This window comes from Pseudopipra pipra, chromosome 2, assembly GCF_036250125.1.
Source record: "Pseudopipra pipra isolate bDixPip1 chromosome 2, bDixPip1.hap1, whole genome shotgun sequence".
Classification (NCBI taxonomy): domain Eukaryota; kingdom Metazoa; phylum Chordata; class Aves; order Passeriformes; family Pipridae; genus Pseudopipra; species Pseudopipra pipra.
Window position 1 is genome coordinate 35,154,036 of NC_087550.1, and position 27,314 is coordinate 35,181,349.

The 27,314-nt window shown below is 40.4% G+C and overlaps 1 protein-coding gene across 4 annotated transcripts in view; it reads right to left on the reverse strand.

Moving 5' to 3' along the window:
* The window catches only part of ME3 (malic enzyme 3), a 119,572-nt gene extending 93,407 nt beyond the window's left edge, over positions 1-26,165 (reverse strand). The window contains exons 1-2 of one of the 4 annotated variants that reach the window (XM_064644998.1): positions 25,703-25,811; positions 23,136-23,303 (exon numbers count right to left, since the gene is read on the reverse strand). In XM_064644998.1, the coding sequence (XP_064501068.1) occupies positions 23,136-23,141 (6 nt within the window). In that variant the 5' untranslated portion in view covers positions 23,142-23,303; positions 25,703-25,811. Of the gene's footprint in view, positions 1-16,696; positions 16,748-23,135; positions 23,304-25,702; positions 26,027-26,067 lie in introns of those variants that run through there. The other 3 variants (XM_064644999.1, XM_064644996.1, XM_064644997.1) reach the window with 3 other exon arrangements.
* Between the last annotated feature and the right edge of the window lie 1,149 nt (positions 26,166-27,314).

A 27,314-nucleotide genomic window follows, 5' to 3' on the forward strand; every position in this document is an offset into this window, starting at 1 on the left:
ATAATTTTCTTGGCACAGATTAAAAAAAATACATCTTCTGCCAAAAGTTGTAGTTTAATTTTGGTCTCACTTTAAAAATAAACTTTATAGAACATTAAAATTCTACATTTTGTATCCCTGAGGTAGCAATAAAATATCAATTAATGTCAAGTTAAATAAAAAAAAAAAAAAACAATTTGGTTTTAATACCTAGAAATTAATAGCTAGAAATGAAAATCTTCAACCCCTTAAGATCCTGGCTTCAATCACACAAACAGAGCTGCTCTTCTAGCTGTCCAGGTCAGCAGTGGAGGTAAAACTCCAAATACTGTAATACAAAATATACTGAAGTAGAATCTGCCTCGATTACATGAGTATGTCACACAGTCACAAATATAGGTAGAAAGGGACCTCCAGATGTGATCTAGTCCTATCCCTGCTCAGAGCAGGTCAGCCTGTTCAGGATCATGCCTCCTTAGTGGTTTGCAAAAACCAGGTGGGTTTGACAGAGCAAAGAGAATAAAGTGACTGGGGCGCAACTCATCATTTCGACTCACTTTTCAGAATAAAAGAGATGAAAACAACAGAAAAATGAACATAGTTTTGGATACCCATAATAAACCAAGTTTTGGTATGGGTTTGGGTGTTTTTTTAATAACAAAACGACCAGGAACAGAGACAAGCAAAATATTTACTGTTGCCCAGAACTGGCACACTGTGCAGGTGACCTGAACCAGGCATGCCAGACTGTCTCATCCTGATGAAGTTCTTCACTGACAGTCACTGATTGAGCATCTGCATCATTGTTCATCTGCCTGAAGGAAGCAAAGTCAAGTGCCTCTTGATATTTAACTGGACCCTCTCCCATTCCCTGCTTCTCTTATGTGGCAGAGAACAGCAAAACGGTGTTTCTCACTGTCTGAATTAACCGAATTAGCACAATGAGACTCAGATTACATATGCTGTACAGCTCTAGACAACACAATTACAGGAATACATTCACTTTAAGAATGATTTCATTTGCATATTTCCCTTTTGCCTCATTTTTCCTCAGATGAATTACTGAAAATCTCATCTGACTGTGTTCAGGGAGCGCCTGTAGGACCCTTGGAGGAGGTTAGCTTTTGTTATTTAAACCTTATTTCCCCCTGTCCTCTTCTGTCTTTCTAAAAGAAAAAACATAAATATATATATATATCAGTTCCCTCCTCCTTCCATATCTTAAACTCCCTTTTCATTCTTCTAGCTTGAGCTATTAAAATAAAAAACCCTGCAGGATGGTAACAGGAAGAAGAACAAAAGCCAGTAAGTAGGCTTTTATTGTATTTAATGACAAAAAGTAAACCGTTTTTTAAAAGACTAAATTAAAAACAAGAGAGTTTTAATATTTAATTTTTTTTATCATAAGCTGAAAAACTTCTAACAAAAGCTTTTCGCTGAAAAATTTTGAAAGATACTTTTGTAAGGGAAGAAGTTTTTAACGCCAGATTTTTTAGTAGGGCCTGTAGCAACAGGACAAGGGGTAATGGTCTTATTCTAAAAGAGGGTAAATTCAGACTACTTATAAGAAAGAAATTTTTTGCAGTGAGGGTGGAACTGGAACAAGCTGCTCAGATAGGTGGAAGATGCTCCATCTCTGGAAACATTCAAGGCCAGACTGAACAGAGCTCTGAGCAACGTGATCTAGTTGAAGATGTCCCTGATCACGGCAGTGGGGTTGGACTAGATGGCCTTTAAAGAACCCTTCCAACCAAAACCACTTGATATTTCTATTTTTTCCTATTCACCTTTCCTATTTGACCCCTTGTCTGGCACTACCAGCCCTACTGGAAAAGTTGACTAATAATTTTCAGCTGATTCCCAACTTCTAAGTAGACTTCAGAACAAAATAGCTCACTTCCTGCACTATACCACAAATCAACAGAGATCTGCAAAAAGAATTACAGGTCAAATTCCCTGGATGCAAGTGAGGTGAATTATGACAACCATAACATGGGCCCCAATAACAGTCTGAAAGAAAAAAACCAAAACTCCCCAAACAGAAAACCCAACCACAGTGATGACAAATATCCAGGACAGATGAAACTGTACAGATCCATAGGACTTCCTGCAGAAACAACTTTGAAATAGACACCAGAAGAGCTGCTTAGCTAGCTGGGGTGCAAAAGTTGACAAAATTGAAGTTACAATGATGCAGTTGGGAAAGAATTTTAGAGCCAAGGCTGAGAAGAACGCCTTACCAGAGCTGCACCTCTCAAGACAGCAGATAAGCACTACTGGTCATACCAGTCCTCACAAGGATCTTGAAGGGCACACTGTAATTCTGAGGACAATACCCAAGGCTAAGTTCACAGCTGCCCTGACTCCCCTCCTCAGGTTATACTTATGTGTCATCTCCAGCACTGTAGTGGAATAAACCTCCCTGCAATTCTGAAGGAAGCAACAGGGCTTTCGATCTCCATATTTCTCCAATCAGCAAAATTTTTCCTTGGTTCTAGGTCTCAGACTTACTTTCACATTCTCTGCAGAACTGAAGACCAGTGTGAGATCCTCAGCACAGCTCAGACATACTCCTCAGTGAATCAGATGAGTGCCCAGTAAGATAAAGTAGATGGGATTTAGAACATAAATGAGCTTTAGGGTCTGCTCCTACATCTCCACAGGACATCCCTAGGGAATTTCCGCTGAGGCTGCAATAATGAACTAGCTAGTTTTGTATTCACACCCGTACCAGCTAATAATGAACCCTCAGAGCCTGCTTTGCAGCAGATGACTTCAAAACATGTGGAAACTTCGAGCCCAAACCGTGGCAGCACAGCTATTTATTTTAAATTAAAGCCAGGCTCAGAGTAAATTATTACATAAAATGGGCAAGGACTGTCTCCTTAAGCAAAAGTATATTTTACAGTGGTGTTGGGTTTTTTTTAAATCAACACATAAAAACTGTTGTAAAGACCCTTAAGGTTTATCTTTACAGCTTTACCACCATGGTAGTGTTTACTCTTTCACAGAGAGATTGGTATAGAAATTCTATCCTATTGATTTATTAAATATGTTTTGAGGCTGTAGAATATGTGCTTATGCACTGCACTTGAAGTTACAGGTTCAAATTATGGTCGTAATTTTCATTTCAGAGCTCTCTTCTAGACATTGCTTTAGAATTCTTCTTATGAAATGAAAAAAATTATATAAATGCATATTTCAAATTCATCTTCATATCATCACACTAGGGCTTTTAAATATCAAATTTCCATCCTCCTTTCGTATTTTTCACTCATTCCCCAAGAGAATTTAAGCAGCTGTCTGAGAACCAATTACTTTTAAAAAATGATTTTACATGTGCTAATTTTTGGTAATCATCTTGTGTGGTGTTGGGGGGTATCTGTTGCTTGTTTGTTATTTTTTAACCTTGCTAAGACTCAGAATTAATCTGCTTCAAATGCAATCCGCAGTTCCTGACTCTTATTCTCCTCCCTACATGCACTGGAAAAAAAAATGGTGTTGAGATTGAGGAGGCCATGAACATCTGTACTATATTAAGCAGAAAACTTGATCATAAAGAAGAGACATCCACCCTATCTAGTTAGCCTTAGTAATTGGATGCCCTAAGTCTGAGAAACTGAATTAGGCTAGTACATGTTGTTCTACTGCAGATCCTTCATCCCACCACCTCAAGGCCTTCATTAGTAATGCCTTCAACTATCACCACCTCAGGAGCTGAGATTCTCTAGAAGTCTCTCTTAAAAATTTGCTGGAAATCATATTTCTCCTGGAGAGAGACAGAGAAATACATGATTATTCCTAGTCTGTTCTAATAGAAGGGCAAGAATACTACCAAACTTCAGTTTCAAAATAAATGAGGTATTTCTTTATACAACACTCAGTCATCTTAAAGAACTCCTTCCCTTGCATGTTACTTCCTTGAATATAGAATTTAAAAGCATTCAACAAACAGGAGGGAAAAAATATTTTGAAGGCCATTAGATGCAATTATTTAAGTTAGTAGGTCCCAAAGTCAGAAACTGCTGGTGGCAGGAAACACTGTTGCTGCTTGCTTGACCATCCCTGTTTTTCCCTAAGCATCTGCTGGTGGCTGCTATAAGAACAGGACACTGGAATAGTCTGGTCTAATTAAAGCCACACAGACATTTCCAAGCAGTGAAATTATCAAGGTACCTGAGATACGAGAGAAGACAGAATATGAAGAGGCATTTTGCTGGCAGAATACAAGGAAACCCCAAATTAGTTCAAGTTGCTCTATTCTTTTTCTTACTGTTTCTTGCTGTGGGGTTCTCCACACACATCTTTAGCTCTGATGCTCCAAAGCCAATTCATTGCAGAGCTGAGGCGTGTGCCAGGGAATCTTACCACACAGTTTGTGCAGAAACCAAAGTTCTGCAACTACCAAGTAGTGGTTTGTAACAAGATCCCTTGAAAAGGCAAAAGTATGTTCTAATAGTTTATAAAGCACTGAAACAGCATCAGGAATGACTCGAGTAGCTGCACATCACGGAATTGATTCTTAACACCAACACAAGATTGCACTTTCTGAATAGCAAATTTCACACTGAAGTGGTTATAATTCACAGCAGAAGTGGACTTCCTAATGACAGAGAACTGGGAATGAAGTAGTGGTATCTCTGAGATTTCTTCACTTTCATATTTTTCCTTTCCAAACTGTGGAAGATGGGGAAACAAATCAGAGGGTGGGGGGAGGGAGAACAGAATAGAGTCAGTGTGACCAGCCAAACCCTGCCAACAAAGCCAAATAACATCTAGGATCAGTTACTGGCTAAAAAGCCCCACGCTGGCTGTAGGGCTTCTGTAATCGAGATATATGTAGTTACAGCCACAACAGCTAGGCATAAATGCTGAAATAAAGATGGTATAGGTAGTGCTACAGAAACAGCATGCCTGACACAGTGAAACATGTATGAATGGCTTTAGATGAACAGGCTGCAAAGAAAAAACTGAAAGAGTGCTTTTGCTATTTGAAACTGTTTGGATGTAACACCATAATACAAGGCTATCCAGAGGAAAATTAGAAAAATATTAAGGTGTTAGCCTCCAAAAGAGGGCAACGAAGATGGTGAAGGGCCTTGAGGGTAAGGCGTATGAGGAGAGGCTGAGGTCACTTGGTCTGTTCAGCCTGGAGAAGGGGAGACTGACGGGAGACCTCATTGCAGTCTACAACTTCCTCATGAGGGGAAGAGGAGGGGCAGGCAGCGATCTCTTCTCTGTGGTCATTGGTCCCGAGGGAATGGCCTGAAGTTTTGCCAGGGAAGGTTTAAGTTGGACATTAGAAAAAGGTCTTCACCCAGAGAGTGTCCGGCTATTGGAACAGGCTGCCCAGGGAAGTGGTCACGGCACCAAGCCTGACAGAGTTCAAGAAGTGTCTGGACAATACTCTTGGTCACATGGTGTGACTCTTTGGGATGGTTCTGTGCAGGGCCAGGAGCTGGACTCGATGATCCTTGTGGGTCCTTTCCAACTCAGCATATTCTGTGATTCTGTGACATTATACTCTATAGAAAGCAAGATAAAAACGCAGCTACATCATCCAGAGGTGTTTTTTTTCTTATATGTACATACACAGAGAACTTCTAAATGTATCAAGGTGTTTCTCAAACCTCTGCTTGTGAGGGAGCTCTCTGGCCAGGAAGGGTCTTCAAGAAAAGAGGCTGGCTATGACCTATCACTGGAAAGCCTAGCAAGGCAAAACCATCCTTTGGAACAACAGTATGAACCCTATCACACACCCTCTACTACTAACATGTTTACATGTATCCAGCTAACAGCGCTTAGAGGATTTATGCATGCTTCCCTCAGATAAACAGTCAAGACAAAAACGATGTCTCACAAGCTTGTGAAGTCAGAAACTAACATGCAGCGCTTCTTGAAAAATGCTAAATATACTTAAAAACTGAATGCCATTCTGCAGTGCTGAAGCATAACACAGCAAAGGCGTGTCAGTCCACTATATCCCATCCCCATGTCAGATATGTCTGAAACCCCACGCTAACACCTAACAACGCTTCAGAACTGAGTCTTGCTAAGCAAAACAGCAGACTTTCCTTTGTACTTCATGAATACGAAATCTGCCTGCAAAAAATACCCCCCAAAATACTTTGCCTTATTATACAGAAACATGACCTTTACTTGTAGAAAGGAGACTTGACAACACTCTATAAATGAGCGGAACCCCTTCAGGGCTCACAGATGCACAGATCCTTTCAAAATCCAAATGCACAAATAGAAGGGTGTCCTTTGAGGGTCTGTGAACTGCTATGGCAGTTAAGCTTTATCTTCAAAGCATGAACATTGGCTTTCAGGTACAATGTGTGTCACAAGGCCCTGAAGATAACTGCTGCAGCAGTTTAAGATCTTTTAGTCTCTGATGGTCCAGTTTGACTGTCCAGCCTTGCTGAATTGCTTATAGTTAGGTGAGCAAGAGTTTACCATTTCCAAATAAAGCATGAACCAACAAGCTTAAACCCCTGATCTTCAACTGTGAAGAAACCAGACCTAAGTTTCCAAACTCCTGAACCTGGCTCTTTAACTCCAGAACACAAATTACCTGATTACTGAACACCATCCATCTCCTGACAAGCACCATTTTTGGAAGGACAATGAACTACTCTGTGAAACACAACTCATCGGTTATTCTGGGCTTGAGGAAGTACTATTTTTGGAGGTCCATCAGACTACTTGCCTTGTATTTGAGACCTCTTCCCCACAGATATCTCAATGTAAAACCTTTTCCATGTACCTTCCAATCACATCAACATTATAGGTGTTGCAGGTAGAAGGCAATTTCCATCAACTGGCCAAAAAACTCCAAGAGCACTGGCAATCACCAGAACCCATGGCACTCTAAGCAACCCTGTTTCAGAAAACAGATCTCATAAATGGGCTCTAGTTCTTCATCCTGCTCCGAAAGAGCTGCCCACTTCAGACAAGAAGCAACACAAAAGACATGAGAAAATTCTAAATATTAGTGCAAACCAATTAAGAATGCAAGATTTAAAAGACATTATTAGAGAATTAAAAAAGTTTGAAAACTAAAAAGATCAATGCAACTACATAAAGTTATCTGCAATTACTTTCTCAGCTTTCATACTAATTATGATCATGAAAAATTAGTTCAAGAGAAAAGTACTGTCATGGGGCAGTGGAAAACTTTCCAATTCGAAATGCCTGGCAAATGCATTAATCATTCTGGATTAACCATATGCGTTGCCATTCTCAGTGTCAGACTTATGAGCTCCTGGAACATGGCAAGCACTGCCATTGAGTGTGGCTATGCAATACACTCAGGGGAAAACCAGTAAATGGATAAGCTTTCAGGGTCACAAATTCTTCTTCAAATACCGGAAATTTCTGTTTACTCTAGACCACTTAACCAAGCTATAATTTGTCGGTTCAGTGCTGCATGATTCACCAACATTGAGGTGGCCCACAAGAAATATAATTTTCAAAGAATTCTTTAAAAATGTGGGTGGAAAAATCCCTGTTACTTGCACATCAAGTCTTTGACTCTGCTGTGGACTAGTGTAAAAATCCACAAGCAGCTGTCATACAGACCACACTGGATTCACACTGAAGAGGTGCAGGCATAGAGATCTGGGGAAGTGGAGCTGTACTGACCCTCTTGGGTGTTATTCCCCTTTTCCATATTCTAAACTTTTAGCCACAACCTTTTAAGTCCTACTAAAGCAAGATGCTGTCACACAAAAAATAATTTATTCATAATTTGCACATCTTATTCCAAAGCCAAAGCAAACAAACAGATATAACATCACAACTGAGGTACATCAAGAACAGTAAGACAATGTGAAGTGCTTTGCATATTTAGTATTTTAAGACTAGAATTAGATATTGATTCTGCTTCAAAAAGAAATTCTTCTGCTTCCAGAAGTTGCTCATACAGGGATTTATACATCAGCTTCTAAGTAGAAAGCATGGAACAAAAGAAATTAAAACCTGGGGTCACAACTGATGGGGAAAGAAAAAGAAATCCACCAAACCAAACCAACCAAACACAACACCTGCCCCCCAAAAAAACCAAATTAAAATAACAGTATCAATGAAAAGTCTCCCTAGCTGAAAACATGGAAATACTAGGGTGAAATGAAAGATTGAAGGCAAGCTGTAAATCAGTTGCAGAACTAAAACACTAGTTTGTATTTTGAGATTTAAAGATGACTTTGGTAATAAAAACTAAATTGTGCTTTTGTTAATATCAAAAGTAGAATTGCACTTTCATAACAAATTATATTAAAAAAAAGTGTATGAAAATAATTAAATATATAACAGCTGCAGTATATTGAAAGCTGTAATTGCTAATACTGCATTTTACCCGAGAACCCATGGTGTCTCCAAATAACAGTAGATTCAAAACCTCTACAGCAGTTATTTATAGGACTAGTGATTCCTGGACTGGCCATTTGGGAGTTATGATGGGTCACAGAGCAGATCCAGTAAGCAGACCCATTGTTATAAAGGGTAAGGCTTTAGTAGTGTGCATACAGACCTTGCAGCTGGCCTCAGCGGCAAAGAACGGTCTTGGGTATGTTTAATTTTGTTAGTACAGATACTGCATACATCTGATATATGTCATTTGGGGTTTCCTGAGTTTTTACATCAGCAGGTAGAACACAACACTGAAAGTAGTCCCATTCACAGATAGTGTTGACTGATGTGTTCCCATGAGACAGGGATGAACTTGAGCTATAAAGCCTGCATTAGAGACCATAACCAGATTATAAATGCAAACATTTAATTATGTCATTGAGACTAGTTCAGATGGCAAAGCAGCCCATCAGCTGTGATTTTAAATGAGCATCAGGATATCCTTGTCAATTAGTAGTGCAAGAAAGTATGCTAGTGACCACAAAACACTTGAGAGCTGGCAGACTACCTGGATATTGAGAGAGGTAATAGATCACATTTGATTTTGATTGTGGAGGTCAAGTTACAACCTTCCTTGGATATCACATACACAGAAACCTCCAACTAGTTTCAAAAACACGTTGCCATTTCTTCAAGAGCTTATGTGTTATTATCTACAATACCTACCCTTTAAAAACTGTTACAAACACCACTTTCAACACCATCGTACCACCAAAACTTGACGTCCAATGAAGCACAGCGAAGACAAACAGGTATTTCTAATGGAAAATCCTCAATTCAAATTTAAATCAGATGTTTTCCTAAAGTGTTTCTAGATGTATCAGAAGGCTTGGCAAACTGTGGGCAATTAAAGTAGTTACATGCTTACATCCAGTGAATGAATTTATTTGTGGCTAAAAGCATTTGGACTGAAAAAATTGTTTCTCTGTTCTTCCCTGGGTACCTGAACATGTTTCCAGATGAATAGGAGATTGTGCAAATCTTAAATTTGATTGTAAATGCTCACCACATGTTTAAGTCATCAAAGGGCAAGAGAGAGGCATACATATTCATTCTATCTTTGCTCTCCTGAGATATATTCATAAAGTTTAAAAGAATGATCCTCTCCTTGACTTCAGGGTGCCACAAGGTACCTATATCTGTGTTACTGTGCTGCAAATTCAGAGAGCTACTGACAGAGAATGAGGAGGCAAAGTACATTGTACTGCAGCTGTATGGTATTTTATACCTGTAAACTGCATTAGGCAGACTTCACTCCTTTCCCCGCCGTACAGGATCAGGGGTTTTTTAAGTCATTTTGAGAGGATTATTTTTGCTTAAAGATGCAGAAAAGTAAACTAACTAGAAACAAATATATTTTATACAAGACTTCAGAAACAGGAATACCACCGACTTCTACAATGTCTTCCAAAAAGCCAGGTTCAAGGCCTGCTTTACCACTTGCCCATCTTGTTCATCCTCAAAAGCCCTCCAGGGAGCATCACCAGGATGATCAGGTTGTTATGACTACAAAAAGATCTGAAGTACCATCTGTGCTTTACGTTACACTCGAGCATATGTCTATCTTCTGTGGGGCAGCAGATCACTGTGAAGCTCAGATGCCTCCTCTCTCATCCATTTTTCAGTGACCTGGTGCCAACAGACAGGACTGCACATGTTTCATTTTCAACAGGTTTGCACAAGAGTTTCAATTTTATGAACAAACTGAAGCTGCACTGCTTACCAGGATAAATGGACACACAGAACCAGGATCTGGGCTGCTCCAAGCCAGCACAAATACAGTACAAACACAGGCTGTCACTTTTGCTATCCCTCTTCATTTTAGTATAGGGCAGAGATTTTGCTTCTTATCTCCTTATTCTTGTACTCCTGATGATAAAAACACCTCCGTTATGTTAAAATTGTTTTCTGACATATATCATATTCAAAATAAGGTTATATTAATAGCAAGAAATGCTTCACACTTTTCTCAAAAGTGTTACAAAGAAACCAGCTTCAGGCTTGAAGCTATGCATGCATTTCCAAAGCATTTCTATTCATGATCTACATCCAATATTCATAAAAGGAGAGCTCCAAAAAAGATGGGTTGTGGAAATACATCTAGAAGGTATTATTCAAAGCAGTTATTGCTTCACAGAAATGTTTTTAGTTGTAAAATACAGAAGCACAAAATAATGAGTTAATACAACATCATTTGTCCAGCACCACAATACACAAACTGAAATATGAATTAGTGACTGCTAAGAAGCACCATAAATTAGCTGATGCTCACCTAACAAGTTGGTTACATGACAAGACATATTCAGTCCCTTCACTGTTTAACATATGATAAGGATATGCCTTTGAACATTCTTAAAAAGTAATCATATGCTGAGAGGTCAGAGTGATTTTAGCGTAGATGTAGGTGCTGATGCTTTGCAGATGGCAGCAGCAATGCCTCTTCCTGCAGGACACTCAGAAGAGAATTTCAGAGACCAGCAGGAGCAAATTAGGACTCAGAATAAAGAGGCCAGATTCTGCCAAAAATCATGGTCTAAGCACATGTCTATGCTTGCTTATGGGGAAAAAAAAGGCAGTTTCAGACAAATTTCATATTAAGTTCTACTTTGATGAGTACCCACATTATATTTAAGTTGTTCAAGTCCCATATTGTTGGGAATGTATATTTTGTATCTACTAAAACCCTACTGCTGACTAAAACATCAGTTCAGTGCAGAATGATGTCCCTGCCATTGCACATTTTAAATTCGCTTCCTATTACATGCAAATGTATGGAATCTCTATTAAAATTACGCTGGTCTCAGTCAAAATTTCTGCATAAAAGTTGCCCTGATGCTCCTACAAGCCTTTTACTCCCAGAAAAAAATTAATGAGTTTAGCAAAGCTTGGGGTTACCTGAATAACTTAGAGATATTAAAAAAAAAATTAGTTTTTTTCTAAAAGCCAAAAGCTACTAAACTACGTTTATGTTGGAACAGCATTGCTAAGACACAGAAAGAAGCAGACATTCTGGGTTTATTTTTGTCCTCACTGAAAATCCATGCCTTGGAGTATTGCTTGCACAGACCTAGTCATCCACATTTGTATTATTCACAAATCTCTCTACCACTGAATTTTCCCACTAAATCTCAGAATCTGTGCTTATGCTGAACCTGCTACCTGGTGTAAGTCTTTTTATATGGATCAAGGAGATAAGATTCCACTTCCTGACTGGAAGCATCTGTATTTGAGGACCTGTAGGATCAAACCCCAAACATTTACACTATGCTGCTCATCTCAGCTTTTTTTTCAAGAAATACATGGACTTTTGTCTTGCAAATGTGTCTGGTATTTAGAAGAGAGAACAAGTTTGCCATAGTTATGGGGGTTTACTCCTTTTATTATACCTTACGGACAATTCTCACTATGCTCTTTGTTACTGCTACACTTTGCTTTTCCCTAACTTCCCAAACCTAGGAACAAGGGAGTTGGGTCATGGGATTTCTGAACCAAAACAGCAAATGGATCAGAATATGTTCCTTCACACCAAGACACAGTGAACCCAAATTTAACATCTAACTATTTGGGGAGGAGAATAGTTTAGAAAGGTTTGCTCTCCATGGCTTGGAGGTAGATCCTGGCTCCAAACACCCTTAATTATATCTATTTTATCAGTCATACTTTAATTTTACTGCTCAGTTACTGCATGATATATAGGAAGGACAGGTCAAACTCCTACACTAGCACTACTGAATGTAGGATCTAAACTCACTATTAATATAAGGGTCTGTCATACTGCTTTGGGATTTTTCTTTCTATTCAACCACTACTCTTCTGCTCTTCCTTTTTTTTACATTAAAGGAAGAAAGTGATTCAGTGAAAAAATTCCATGTGACCTCAGCAGTACAAACCTGAGAGGAAATTTATACATTCAAAAGTTTTAACACTTGAAGTAACTGTGTTTTACCTTTCATTTATTTATAAAGCAAATGCCAACTGGAGACATCATAAGCTTTCTGAAGCTCATTCTGCAAGTTCATTTCATTTTTGCAGTTAATTTTCTTCTAGCTGGTACTCAATAATACAGATGGGTTATTGTTTTTTTAGTTTTGCTTATCTTCCCTCTGAATGCAGAGCAGGAGTGCATCACCATTTGTTTACAACCCAGCTGCGCTCCTATAAATCCACTCTTCAGACAGGCTTTAGCCAGAAGACACTTGGAGTCTTAAGCAGTGGGATACTAAATCAAAAACCTATGTCTTAGTTCAGCAAAGCACTTTCTTAAAGAATATGAAGCCAATAAGGCTATAACTTCACTGCAAAGGGCTGTAATTACTTGTTTGTTTCCCATAAAATTCAATCTGCTTTGGATTCAGTCCTAGACATTTGCTGGAAGGTGTCATTAAATAAAATAAGAGGAAAGCCAGGCCAATAATCTCTTGATTTCTAAGAAATCACTGTTTGTAGGATCTGTCCAGTCAGATACTTGAGGAACAGCCACAGGGGGCCCACACATCACACCCAGATCTCTGGCCCACTAGCTTTAAGCATAACTATTTACTCTATTTTGATTCTCCCTTTGAATTATTAATTATGCAGTCAAGGTAATAACCTCATGTTTACAGGTACTGGCATCTGTAATTTATACATGATGTGACTTGAAGTTTTGAATTGTTACACAATAAAACTAGAAATTTTAAGTGATTAACTAAGAAAAAATAAGTGAACTTTGGTAAACAGAATTAAAATAACGTCCTGTACCAGCTGTTAATCAGCATTTGTTTCCTTTACACACAGCTTTTGGGAAATATTTCACAAAATGCTTTTCATTTGATACAACAACTCATATGTGATGGCCTGTATGGGATATAGCAGTTGATATATCATGTGTGTTCCTAACAGGCTGTAGTTGAGATCATTGTTGGTATAGACAAGAGTTTATATAATAAGACAACTGAGTAAACAGGTATGCTGGCTGAATGGTCAGGGAATTCTTTTTGAGAGACTCACGTTCACCTACAAATGTCCCATATTACTTTGGGCAAGTTGAATTCAACTCCCCAGTACTGAAGTACTGGGAAGCACTCCAAAAATAAATGTGAAATATGCCAACATGATGCCCATGACTGGACGATCCTTTCTCGAATGTGTATCAGTGACTCAGACACTGCCCTCCGTAACTGATAAGAAATGCAGTGGTGTTAGATGAAAAGCAGCAGTGTGTTAGGGCTTCAACAGCTTGAACTTGAATGTCTGAATAAATCTCAGTAATGAAAAGCAGAAACAACAATACATGCCTTCAAAATCCTAAGAATTGGTAATAAGAAATAATAAGCCACAAATATCTCTCCCAGTCATGTCGTTTTCTTTTCTTTTTATTTAAAGTCTTTATGTTCAAACACAATAGTTCCTATGTTCCGCCACAATCTGGAAACCCCAGCAAGGGATGTGTCTAACCACAGTCTCATTGGACTGAAAAAGTAATCTGTGCCTCCATTTTAGGCTCAAGTTGGAGAAAATTCGACACATAAGCGATGCATTCTAGAAAGTAATTTAATTTGCAAAGCAATAAATAAGTACCTTTACAACTCCTAGTCTACTTTTTGGTTCACCTCTCATTTGTCAGGTGGATTAACAAGCATGTATAGAGATGTCCTCCCTAAAGAACGAGCTTTGAGATCTACTCTCTCATGTGCCGGGATCTCAAGGCATTCCCTCTGTTTCTACCTAGATCTTTAATTGGGAGAAAAAGGGAGAATAAGGATTTTTGGCTGTTGCCCCATGACTTCTGAAAATACAGAAGCTGGCTCAGAGCTTCAGTCTTACATGACATGTTAGTCTGCAGGTGGACAGTAAATGCAATGCATCCAAAACATGATTAGCCTTTGCGTATGTACAGATAATATACAAAGCAGATGCTGGATGCCCAGAAGTCCCAGCTACATGGCCCATCTCATCAGAATGGAAATGAGAAATATCTGCAATGCACAAAATGTATCCAGATGGTCCCACCACCATGGGGGCACCACAGATCTAGAAAGTCTTACATACTTGCAGATTCTCAGCTCAGGTGTCTCACCTCTCCTAGCAGCATTCTTCTGCCTGCATAGAATGCTGTCCCAAAGCTAAAGTTGAAGCCTGTTTTCAAGAAACATAAAGCACCTTCCACAGTATGAACTTAGTACAAATCTGAAAGGGAAGAGGCTCACAGGACTTCAAGCCAATTTGGTTTGGGGCCCAAATCAGGGTTTATTGCAATCAGCTCAGAGCTTGAGAAAAATTTTGCAACACTAGGAAAATTAAAACCAGTGATGAACTGACCAAGTGCCTGTTTTATCAACAAGTCTGAAGTTTATGCCTCGTACTAGCACACTCAATACAGTACTACAGTTCAGAGATTACATTATGATGATTACATTATGAAAGAAAGACATTGAGAAAGACTTGAGAACAGTGTCAGCTGTTCATCGCTTTCTAGATGATCGGTAACCCTGTTCAGCACTGCTCTTTCCTGCTCCAACACTATGAAACATTTAAGGTCCTGTGAGATGTTATATTTATTTTCTGACAAAACAAAAAAAAAAATTAAAAGCATCCACTTTACTGAATTTACTAATTCTCAGGAAATACTAATTGAAAACTTCTTGCTCCGTGTTACAAATTGCAGTACAAATATTATGATTCTATAAGTCAAACAAGATTAATATCCCTCTTTCCCTGCAGGAAATCCTAATATATGCTACAAGGGTTTCCAGCTTTGCAGGAAGTGAAACTGCTGGACTCTCATACACTTTTATATTTGGCTTCAGTGGGAAACTCATTTTGCAACCGCATCAAATACCAGTTACATTCCTACAAGGAAAACATTCCAGCTGCCAGTCAATAGGATATTCGACCTTGCAGAGAAACCTGAAAGGCACTTGTACAAAACAACAAGATCTGGTTACAGTTGCACTTTTACTGCCAATTCCATTAAAGCTTATCTGTAAAATGCAATGAGCTTTTTAAAAGTGACCCACACCAAATCCAATTTACATCAGCAACTAGGGTCTTGCTGCTGCTTTCCAGTGCCTTTGCATCACTTCTTCTCTATTTATATGAGAAATATAAATAGAAATTTATTATTATCTTATAATTTCAAATACAGTTAAAATGTTAAATCCAAACCAATTACTTGCCTCTAGGGAGAGTGGCCCAGTTTCAGCAAGCATGAGTCACGTATTCATTCTGGTTTCATACACCCCATTGCCCTTGATCAGTGGACATTTGGAAGGTCACAGTTCAAAAGCCCTTTTGTAAATTTTATTAAGCTGCAAGAACTCTACAGGACAGCTTCAAGCTCTCCAAGGTATCTCGCTTAGTACCCTCATTTTTCCTACAGCAGGTCTTGTGAAGAAGTCCAGCTCTTCTTGCCTGCTTGCTAGAGGACAGCTTCTGGTATTGGAAAGGCATCAGTGAGTTGGTTACTCCAAAGCTCACAAAGAAGATGAAACATAGAAAATGCTAAAATAAAGAGTACTAAAAAGCACTTTTGATTTTCGGGACACACAACTATGGGAACAGCTGGACCCTTCATGGATTCTGCAGTCGTAAAAATTGATGTTATTGGTAGATTCCATTTTTGCTTTGAGACTTTGGCTTAAACAATCCGTAAGCACAATTTTTCACATATGCTTTCATTTTAATTACCATTTATTAACAGAGCAAGATGCTGACATTTCACACTATACTACCTTTAATCTTACCCTTTTGTGATGAAAATGAACTTACATCTTGAATGGTGCAGCTGCTTACTCGTAAATTCCAAAAAGGCTTGATGTAAAGATGACTGAAATCAGCTGAAAGCCTCCCAATGACTTAAGCCTATGCTGTCTCTTAGAAACCAAAGAGCAATGTTCAGGCAGACCTCTGTGCTGTTGCAAGCACTTTTTTTCCCCCTAGACATAAGAAAGTAAAAGCTGCTGGCATCAGCACATGGAGTGAAAGGCATGTCCCACATCTCCTTCTAATAAATACTGCTGCACATCGAAACCTGGGCAAGTTACCAAACCTAAGAGGAATCTGTTGCACGTGTGCAATGAGAAGCAAGTCACAGTGGTATGTGCACTGAAAATCCTCCCAACTCAAGATGGAAAAAAATTCTTTTATTACCTTTGAGCAACTATTTCCGTGTTTGAATGTGATTTACTTGACAAGCCTGTGAGACACCACCAATGTCAGCAAATTCACTACTGAATATAAAGTAGCAGACACTGCAGAACAAAAGCCACTCTGCATTAAGATCAGCAGTAACTTATACGTAAATGTTTTCTGTAGAGTTGCCTACCTGGAGCACATGGACACATTTATCATTGCTTTCCATTACTTCCAGCCACCAAGCAAAGCCATCCACAAGGCACTGGGGGAAGAGAGAAGTTTTCAATTCTTCTTCCCAACAAACTCATCATGCCAAATACTTTGAGATCCACTTGTGAAAACTTTCTCTCTCACACAGAAACCATTAGAACTGCTAATCTATTCTAGTACAAGTGTCTTTCACACTCCTGTGACTGTTGCACAACACTTTCCCTATAAAAGTGCCCACAGAAATTCAGAGTTGACACACATCACGCTAGCACAAATTATTTGCTCTCCCAGTGGGGTTTTTTTTGGTTAAATTTTAAAGAGAGTCTTTTAGAAAAAAAAATATCAAAACAATGGGAGGTACAATTCTTAGATTTATCTGTTTTTTCCACAATATTCAGATTTAGCACTTCAGCAAATAATTTTTATCATTTTATGGCTAGATCTAGAAACCTTCATACAGTATGACGGGAGAGTCTGTCCAATAATTGTAATCAAGGAACCTGATTTACAGAGGCAGTTGTTTTATCCCAGAATTTAGCTACAGACACAAATGACAAAATGAAGACATCTAATTCCTTGCGAGGTAGGAAATGACTATCAGGGAGAAGTTTTCATTTTGGGTGGATTTTTTGGTTGGCTTTTTGTTTGTTTGTTTATTGGACCAACTAATCTAGTTAGAGATAAGAAAAAACAAGTTGCTAGAAGAAGGACACAAAAATCCTTGGGCTTACTTCTCCCCATCTCCCCGCCTCTAAATCATTTGAAGCAATAAAAAAGATTATCTCTCTCTTCACCCCCTGCTCTGGTTACATGCTTAGATCATCTTGACAACAGAAACTCTTAATAATCTGGACATTTCCAAAAATGACAGGACTTGGCACTATAATCCATTCTCTCATTTGCAAATAATCACAGTTAAAATTACCTCCAGGTTTAACATCAAACCATTCAAATGAAGATTAAACAAAATTGAACAGTTTCCACAATAAATTTAACCACTAGGCAAATCCATTAGGCATGCCAAAGACACAAAGTTCAAGATGTTTTGTCCAGGAGAACATATCACTGTTGTATTTGAAACAGCCAACTCCTACCTATGATGAGAAACACAGTGAAGCCTTAACTACGTGTTTTACGAGGTTGAACATAGCTAATCCATAGAGACATACTACAAGACAGACATCACTTTTTAAGCTAGACATACAGAAAAAAGTTCTCAAAGATGTGGAGCTAATCTTTTGTTTTACGTACAACACAGAAGTTTACTGAAAATCAGTTTCGGTTCTATGGTTCCACATGTTGAAAAAGGATACATGTGTAACAGAGAGCTGCAAAGTTCTGCAAAGCAGAAAATGTTGATATGCAGAAGACTTGCATTGGCCTTATTTTCTTTGTCAGAACCATAGTCTTCGCAGTTCTTGTCTGAGTTTTGTGTTTGGCAGCTGCAGAACTATAAAAAGCTTTGCCATTTAAAACATTTTTAGAAGAACGATATTGTATTAGGCTGACAATACATAAGTCATTCATCAAAATGTCATGTTGTTTGGGGAGACAGATAGCAAGTGTCACCCCTGGGCCTCAAAGAGAAGGTTAAAAAATTAAAAACATGCTCATCATCTCTACTCTCCATTATACACAGAAAGTAGTCAAGTTTGCTGTTGTGCTAAGCCTTCTATTGAAAGAGAGGGAATTATAGCACAGTGTTTATTCTCCCCCAAGCACCAAGGCCTGTCTGACCTGCTCACAACAGTTCTAAAGCTGTGTCTGTCCTGAAAGAATTTATTTGGGTGAACGTTACAATAGGCTGTTCATGGTTTGGTAGCATGTCTGGTAACTCAGTGAGAAAAAGAGAGAAAAATAAGTAACAGAGGAAAAGAAAGAGACAAAGCAAAAACTTTGGATTTTTTCAGCCTGACTTGTCTCCTAGGTTCTGCCAGTGTAAGAGCATTTCTGGATCCAGAACCTCAATGACAATTAAAATAACAAATTGCCCCTTAGGTCCCTGCTCCCTTGGTAAAAACAAACAACAAAACCAACTAACCAAACAAAAAACCAAACCAACAAACAAACATAAAAAAAGAGCCCAACAAAATCAGACAATCTATACACCTGCATGTCATCTAATCAGAGAGAGGTACAGGCAAGACTTCTCCCATGCAGGGCAGCATCCAGCTTTCAGCTACAGCAGGCAGCACTGGCAGCTCCAGTATCAAACTCGAGGCCCGAACTCTGTGAGGGGCTCAGTGCTAGAAATGCCAGAGTGCAGCCTGCATAGGGGCACGTGCTGGCAGAGGTTCTCTTTGAAGCAAAGAATGAGTAAAACACCTAAACCACAGAACAGCTGTCAAAAGGTATATTTGCACAGTATCTCCCATCAGCCAGGCAAATGAGGGCAGGAAGGTAAATCAGCATTGTTTATTTTAAGTCAGAGAAAGTAAACTATCCTAAGTCCTGGAGGAGCCTAAATATTATAAACAATCATAACTCCCCCTTCAGCAAGGGGTATCCGTAGGCACAGTTATTCATTAAAGAACCACCTTCCCTTTTTCAGCTCTGAATGAAGGTCAATAACAGCACCTAGCGTTCTTCTGGAGGTGGCTGTCACAGAAGCTAAAGATGAATTCAATTTACACTCTCTTTATCCAAAATCAAGTCAAATGGAATTTGCTCTAGGTCCAGCTTTGTCTAAAGAATGTCAGATCTGACACACCAAAATCAAAAATTCAGGCATCAAAATGTGCCACACAGCACTACAAAGCTTCCAGATAAATCCATTTGAAACCAAAACCAAACTATAAACCTATTGCTTTTCACTTCATCTTGTGAATTAGCACTGCCTTTCAGCACGTTCAGTTAGATCATCACTAATTTTGACAAGCACCAATGACTCATCTCAACACAGAGCAAGCACACAGTTTCTAACATCAATAACATCGTGTATCACACTACTTACATAGTACAAAGCTTAAAGTCTGCTGAGGTCAGTGGAGTGCAGACTGTTTACCCCACAAATAATATGCTCAGCCTTTCTGCCAACATCTACAGCGTTTCCAAAGTAATCAACTAGTGTACCACACATTTCACTAGATGCAAAGAACAGGAATGCTGAACAAGCTGTAATATTCAGCCCTAGATCCATTCTAAGTGCAACAATCTCAATTTTCATACTATTTATCAAAGAGTTTGTGTTACTTAAGTGCAAATCTAATGCAAGTGCCAAAAAAAACTTAGTTCCTGCTACAAAACCAGAGCTACATTCATTTTTGGCTGTGCCTTACCAAAATATGCCTGGTGTAAAGATTAAGGCTTCTCCAAACAAAAGGGCATGATAAAAAGAAAGCAACAGCTTCAGCTGTCAAGCTGATGAATTTCCTCAAAGGCAATTCTAAAGGTATTTTTACAACATAAACAGCTCAGAAAACAGCATTTTGTTCCAAATCAATTTATTTTTATTAAAATCTTATACTGAGTGCAAGCACAAACTCAGCACTTATAAAAGCTGCCCAACCAATATTTCCAAGACCTTTCATTACATTGGCAAAATAAGAACCAACATATTACAGGGTTAATACAACACAGAAGCAGGGTCTGCATCAGCACCCTGCTCACCCTCACATCAACAGACTTCCTCTGCACTTCCACACTTTTCCACAAGAGCTCTACCCCCAAAGCATTAATCTCTCCCAAAGGGGAGAGCAACAGTGTTGGTAATAGGTTATGCAGGCAGATAGAAAGGCAGATGGCCTCTTAGTTTGGCTATGATAATGGAGAATAACTGGAATCCAAGCTGGGGGAGAAAAGGGACTTTTGCAGGCTGCTGCTAATACCAGAAGTACCAACAGATTTAGTCTGGGCTTAGTCTGCTGACCATGCCATAACAACAAGTTCTTTGGTATGAAAACATTATAGGAAATGCCCTTGCCAAAAGACACTCGGGACTCAGAAAAAGATACGCCTAACACTAACACCAAACAAACAAAAATGAAAATCCACATGCCAGGATAATAGCCAAAGCAAATCTAACTGAGCCATCACATTTCCAAACACCACCACATTTTCCAAAATGCTGAGCCAAAGCTCTCTCCTTGGAGTTTTCTTCCACAGAAGTCAATGGTGATACATGTAGGCTTGACTGATCAAGCACAAACATGAAAACAGCCTCTGCTCCGGGCACCATCACACTGGATGGTGCTCTAGCTCACTCACATTTCAACTCTAGGGCAGTTAGAACCTGATTTGATAACGATCACTCTCTCAGCTTTGGTTTCACTTGGGTTTGAAGTGGCCCGTGTGCTGCAGGGTTTACCCACAGAAGTGTCTTGTATAATATCCCTAGAAACACGAGAGTCTCATCAGGTCAGTTCACCTATATGAGCATCCTGTCTTATGGAGACAGGATGCTCATCCTGTCTCCATAAACCTTAAGAAGAGTAAATAACACAGGTTAATAGGATACTCTACCACTGCACTCTCCTATCCTGTCATCATTTTCATTTTGTGGACTTTCTAAGCGAGGCGTGGTTTTAGAGTATTTAGTAATCCCCAGTGGATTTTTTTGTTTTAATGAACTTGTCCAGTCTAAAACTTGTCCCCTAAAACTTGCTCGAATAGTTATGAGCTCCTGAAAAATATGAGGGGAACCTCCAAACTGTGTCCACCTCACACGCTTACTTTGCAAAACATGAATAGGTGGCAAGTTAAGAAATGCTGGAAGTCACACAGCCACTAAAAGCCATGTGCACAGCTCGATAGCTTTGTGTCTATCCAGACCTAAAGTTAGCCAACTGAAAACTCCAGCTGCAAGAATAACTCCAGTTGTAAGAATATAACCTTGTGGATTTAGAGAAGAGATTCATTAATTTGAAAACAGAATCCTGCCTCCATTTGATCTTGCTAACTGCCATTTCATACACACTGTTCTTGTGCTCATTACAAACTTTGTTTAAATCCAACCATTTTACAAATCCAGCTAATTTTAGGCCTGTTTCACCACAGTTGCCAAGTGCAGCCATGTGCAAGATCGTATCATTTTTTTCTCAGCTGCAGTGGCAAATTACTGACACTAAGTTCAAAGAACCCTCAGTTAGCTCAATTTCAATCCCTGCAAAGCTGAAGGATAAACAGACTTTCTGCATTTTAATGATGTGTAGAGCAGTACATTCCAAAGACACTGCAGAAACCTACAGCAATACTGAGAAGTTTCGTTCTTACAGATCCAGACTAGTAAATTTGTTTTGTTCGGGTTGTCGGGGTTTCTTTTTGGTTTAGTTTGGAGTTTTTTGTAATTCGTTATGACACATTCCATGAAAAACAATGGAGAGCATGCATGTGCATCAAAGGAGTAGAGAGTTTTATCCAGAGGTACTCAGAGACCACAAACTCAGATCCCTACACTGCACCTTGCAAGAAAGTTTAGTGTATTATCTCAACCCTTCAAATACAGCAATATCCTGCCATTCTGAAAACAAACTGTGACCTCCAGTCCTGCATCTGTTTGTGATGGCAGATCTCCAAGTAGGCATGATTTATCTCAAAATTAGGACTCCCAGCAAAGCGCAAGAAGTGTTGTCAACCTTCCAGTCAGATGTCATGAACAAAGTTACAGTCAATTTTGGACACGACAAGATTTTTGAGTCCCTGGAGGTGTGTGGTCAAACTGGGAATTGTCCAGCTCAGCCTGTGTTTGCTAAAATACAGAAAGGGCACATGGATTTGATGGAGTCCCCAGACGAACTGGGAATCACGAGCAGCACATCTGAGATGAGCAGAATTGCACAAATCTTGAGAACTGACAGCAGTGTCAGAGAGAACACAACATGGCCTTGACCACACCAAACACAAGGCAACTTTGATGAATAAGGTAGTGGATAAGGGATGCCCCATCTTTCCTCCCAGGGAATTAGCTTTTTGCAAGGCTGAAGCCCCACAGTAGGACAGACGTATCTCTCAGCAAGTGCATCACTGCTGCAGCCCTGTTGGCAAGCCACTCACATATGGCCAAAGCTTCTAACAACCCCCCCGAAAAACAGTTTGCATTGGATCATCACAGAACACTCTTACCAGTTCTCTGTGGTTATCTGACATTGTTAACATTTGTAGGTTTTCCAATTTTGCAGCATTCAAAGTCTGGAAAAGAACTACTTCATGAGGCACTTCATGAAAGCACGCAACAAGCTCTTCTTCACTCTCCTATTATTTCTGAGACTGTTCTATCAACTAAGAACAACTCTTATTGCCTTTTAAAACTGCAAGTACCCCTCAGGAAAATGCTGATGTTTCCTGAGTCCAGCCTTTGCATTGAACATGGGTTGTCACACTTTGCAACACAAGGAGGAACAGTATTTGAATACTACAACAGTAAACAATGTAGTACATAGTAAACAATGACCAAAGGAAAGAAACAACTGCAAATTTCTTACATCCATAACCAGTTTTTCATTTTATTTTTTTTCTTCTCAGGCAGCTTTGGAAACCAGGAGAGCTTCTCAAAGGACAGCCTGCTTTTACTTTTACTAATATTTACGGTATTACAGAGGACCTGTCAGCAGTGGCTTCTGAGTCTGCTTCTTCTTCAAAGCACCTTCATCCTAGTAAGCAAGCAAAGACTTGGATCAATAACCTCAGACCGTAAATCTGTCTGCAATTCTGCTGAAGGGACAGTCTTCTTCATTGAATAAATACCATACACTTCACAGCTTTAGACTGACAGTTTAAACTTCATCCAAAAGCTATAAAACAGCCAGGGTATTGAATAACGCAGCAAAACACTTGCTGCCCAAAGTCTCACTTCTGAATAAATTTTTTCAGAGTTTCTTGGAGAGATGTAAGGACTATTCCCTGCAGAGCAACCTTCAATCAGCTGAAAACTTAGATTAAAGTAAGCTCTACTGCAGAAAAACAGTAATGACCCCACACCCACATTTAGTTACGGAAGGAGTAAACAGCAATTGCCATGTGATGAGAGTGCAAAAGCTGAAAACCTACCGAGATCCCTAATTTTGACCTACACTACTGCAGCACAGCAGACCAAAGGGCCATCAATCACTGTCAACATATGAACTGCCTGAAATATACCATTTCAGTGGAGCACAGGTAATTCTTTAGAGACTACAAGGAACTGTTAAAAGACACACAGGAATAGAAGCCTGTTTAGAGAAGTCTGGAAAAAGGGCTTGAGCGTTTAGTAATGACTAGTTACCTAGGTGAGTAAACAGGCAGTCCTTATCTCTTATCACAGATGCTGGCCATTTCTGTCCTCACTGGGATGTTCTACGAATGACTGTATCGGTGACTGTAAGATCTGCACTGACTGAGGAATACAGCAAACAGCAAACACCCAGGCTGTAGACCAGCTGGGAGACTTCTCATGGCCAATTAAACATGGCACACTACAATATATTTTTCCTCTAATAGAAGCAGTTTTCTACCCTTCTCTCCACAAAGACCAGAATTCCATTTAGACTTAAAGAAAAATATTTCACTGGGAGGGTGAAAAAGAGAAGCCTCTAAAAATTATCAAAATTATCAAACAGGACATTCAAAATCTACTTCTGTGGCACCCAGATCCATTTAAAATATGTGACAGATTCAACTGTTTGAGTGTTATTATTGCATTACACTGAGAAAAGGTCAAAGTATTCATTTTTCAGTTCAAATCTATATATGTAAGAATACTAAAAACATTAGCTATGTCACTCTTTGTATCCATCATGGAGGACCCAAAAGAACACGTCAAATGCTGAAGAAAAACCCATCAAAACCTCTTGATGCTGACAAATTACTGTTATTTATGATACAGTTGTCAATTCCTCTTCTCTTCAGCCTTATAGACATGCACTGTATAATGATGCAAACCAGATTGCCTTCAAAGTTGTTGCACATTCAGTAACATCCTGTGTCATCACGTGCCTTGGTCCTTAGGGATTCATCTCTATGGATGTGAAATGGTACCAGGAGATGCAGCTCAGTGTACAGCATCTTACACAAAATAAAAGTTGTCATCTGAAGTCTCCAGTCCAGAAGAAGACAAAGGAAGCTCATGTACTGAATAACTACATACCATCAGATGATAAACAGTCACAGCCCCATCAATTCTCAATACCATGTTTAATACCTGCTTGTTTTAGGTAATTGATGCATTTGTAGTTATTTCCAGCAATATTAATACAAGAAATCGGAACCCAACATTCTTGGTTCTGACATATTTGATCCCAAAATTTGCATCCAGATTATTTTTTTCCCTTCAAATTACAGAAAAAGATAGAAAACTAGTGTAGGGTTAAGTTACTCAGCCTCATTTTACATGCCTTGTAGACCTTGCTGAAGACTTTTGCCTAAAGCATTATTATTTATTTTTATTATTATAATTATATTGTTGGTGTTTCCACAGTATTGAGAACAAATATGTCTTCAACCTGGTAAAACACACTGCTTTGGCAGCAAAGTATACATTGCTATGGGTATGTTAGGAAGATTTTAAACAAGAACAATTCCCCATGCTTGTTTTAACATGAATGCATAAATGACACCTGTTCCACTGCTACATGTGTAATACAACATATATAAATAACCCAGGTTTTGGTACTGGACTCTGAGGAGAAGCCATGCCTTTTCCATTCCAATTTTTTGTGATTTTAGGCAAATTGCTTCAGTTCCCAGCCAAAGGCACTTCTGTCCTGCACAGGCTCTTCCAGTGCCGCCACTGCAGCAGAACAGCGGTCAGAGGAGAGGCAGGGGACTGACTCCAAAGAAGGCTGCAATACCGAGCCAGCAGGTGAACATCTATCAGGCGCCCCGTGCTCTGCTCAGGACAACCCACGACCATTTCCCGCACAGCAGCATTTCAGCCCTTCCGGAGCGGAGCTGGGGACGGACACGGGGCACGCCGCCAAGCCCCCCAAACCTGGACGCCTGCGACCCAGGCCGAGCCCCTTCCCCACCCCCGCTGCCCTCCCTCTCGCCCGGGCCGCGCCCCCCTGGCACCCACCTTGTTGAGGTGCGGGTTCCTGGTGATGTCGTAGCCCCGCTTCCTGACGTCCAGGGCGCGCCCGCGGCCGGCGGGGGTGGTGCCCCCCGTCTGGCAGCTGCGGCCCCGGGCCACGCCGAGCAGCAGCGGGCCCCGGCCCGCACCCACCATCCGCAGCAGGCGGCGGCCGCCGATCCCGCCGCACACCGGCACCATCACCCCGGACTCCTGCGGGCGGAGAGAGCGCCCGGCGGGGCGGGACCGGCCCGGCCAAGGTGTGCCCGGCCCGGCCCAGGTGTGCCCGGCGCGGCGGACCCGCCGAAGCGAAAGGAAACCCAGGAAGCAGATTCCACCGCGACCCCGCGGGGCCGCCCCTCCTCCGTTACCTGTTAACGCTCAGCGGCGGCGCAGGGCAGGGGAGGGGGAGCCGGCCGGGTCCGCCCCCGCGGGCACCCGGTGGCCCTGCGGAGGGACGGGGTGTGCCCGGCCGGGGCGGTGCGGCCCTCGCCCCTTCTGTGTCCGCGTTGTCTCCTTGAGCCGCCATAAAGGGCATCGGGAGGGAAGAGCCCGGGCCCCGCGGAGGGTGGGCGCTGCAGTGCCCGGAGATGGGGTCCCTGGGCAAGGACTTGGGACCACAGCAGGACATGGGGCGGGGTGGGGGGAGCAAAGCTGCTCGGGGGAGTTGTTAGTGTTTAGGGAGCACCCTCAAAGGACTTTTCAGACCTTTCAGTCCTGGACTGTGAGCAGCCATGGGTGGTTAAGCATTTCAATCTACCTACAGTGAATTCTCTGTATAAAATTTATATACACCGTATAGTATATCATCATGGCTAGGCTTTGCGAACGAAGATTTGGGAACGGCTCTACCCACGCTTGCTACAAGCACGCTGTTGGCTAAAAAGGCCAATGCGAGATAGGCAAGTCTGGTTGCAAAAGGCACAGTGGAAAAACTCCTTGGATGGTATTGGCAAGGCACGATTCTTTCTGCATTGTCTTTTCTCCTCGAGAGTGATCCTATGTGCTTTCTCAAAAGCATCAGCAGCGTTATAGGTGGTGTGTCTCCAGACCTCCCGATTGGAGGCCAGAGTAGACCAGTTATGTTGATCAATATGGCCAAGGCTGAGATGTAGTTTCAGGGAGTCTTTGTATCTCCTCTTCGGGGCTCCTCTCTTGTGGCAGCCAGTGGCAAGTTCACCATAGAGCTCGAGCCGTATACTATATATATAATGTATATACTACATATGTAGTAATATTATGTGTATTGTATATATTTCTTTATATTGTAATCTACAAATTCTTTTCACTGAAGAAGGCAGGTCCATGTATCTTTTTTTTTTTTTTCCAAATAAAGGAGCTCTTTCATCCTTTAAAATAATGAAAACATCACCACCACTACCACTTCTCATATGAAAAAAACAGTGCCCTAATTACTCCCCAAAAGAATGGAAGATTCATGTTCAATTCCATCTTCAGATCAACAGTGCTTCTGTGCTTGCATCCCCGTCATGAAGTTCAGGCCTGCTGAGAGTGAGGTTGTTTGTCTGGTCTCTGGGTCTTTCCCTCAGAAATTGGTCATAAATGGGAGACCAAGACAGTGGAGATAAGGATTATGTGCATCACTGAATTGCAACCT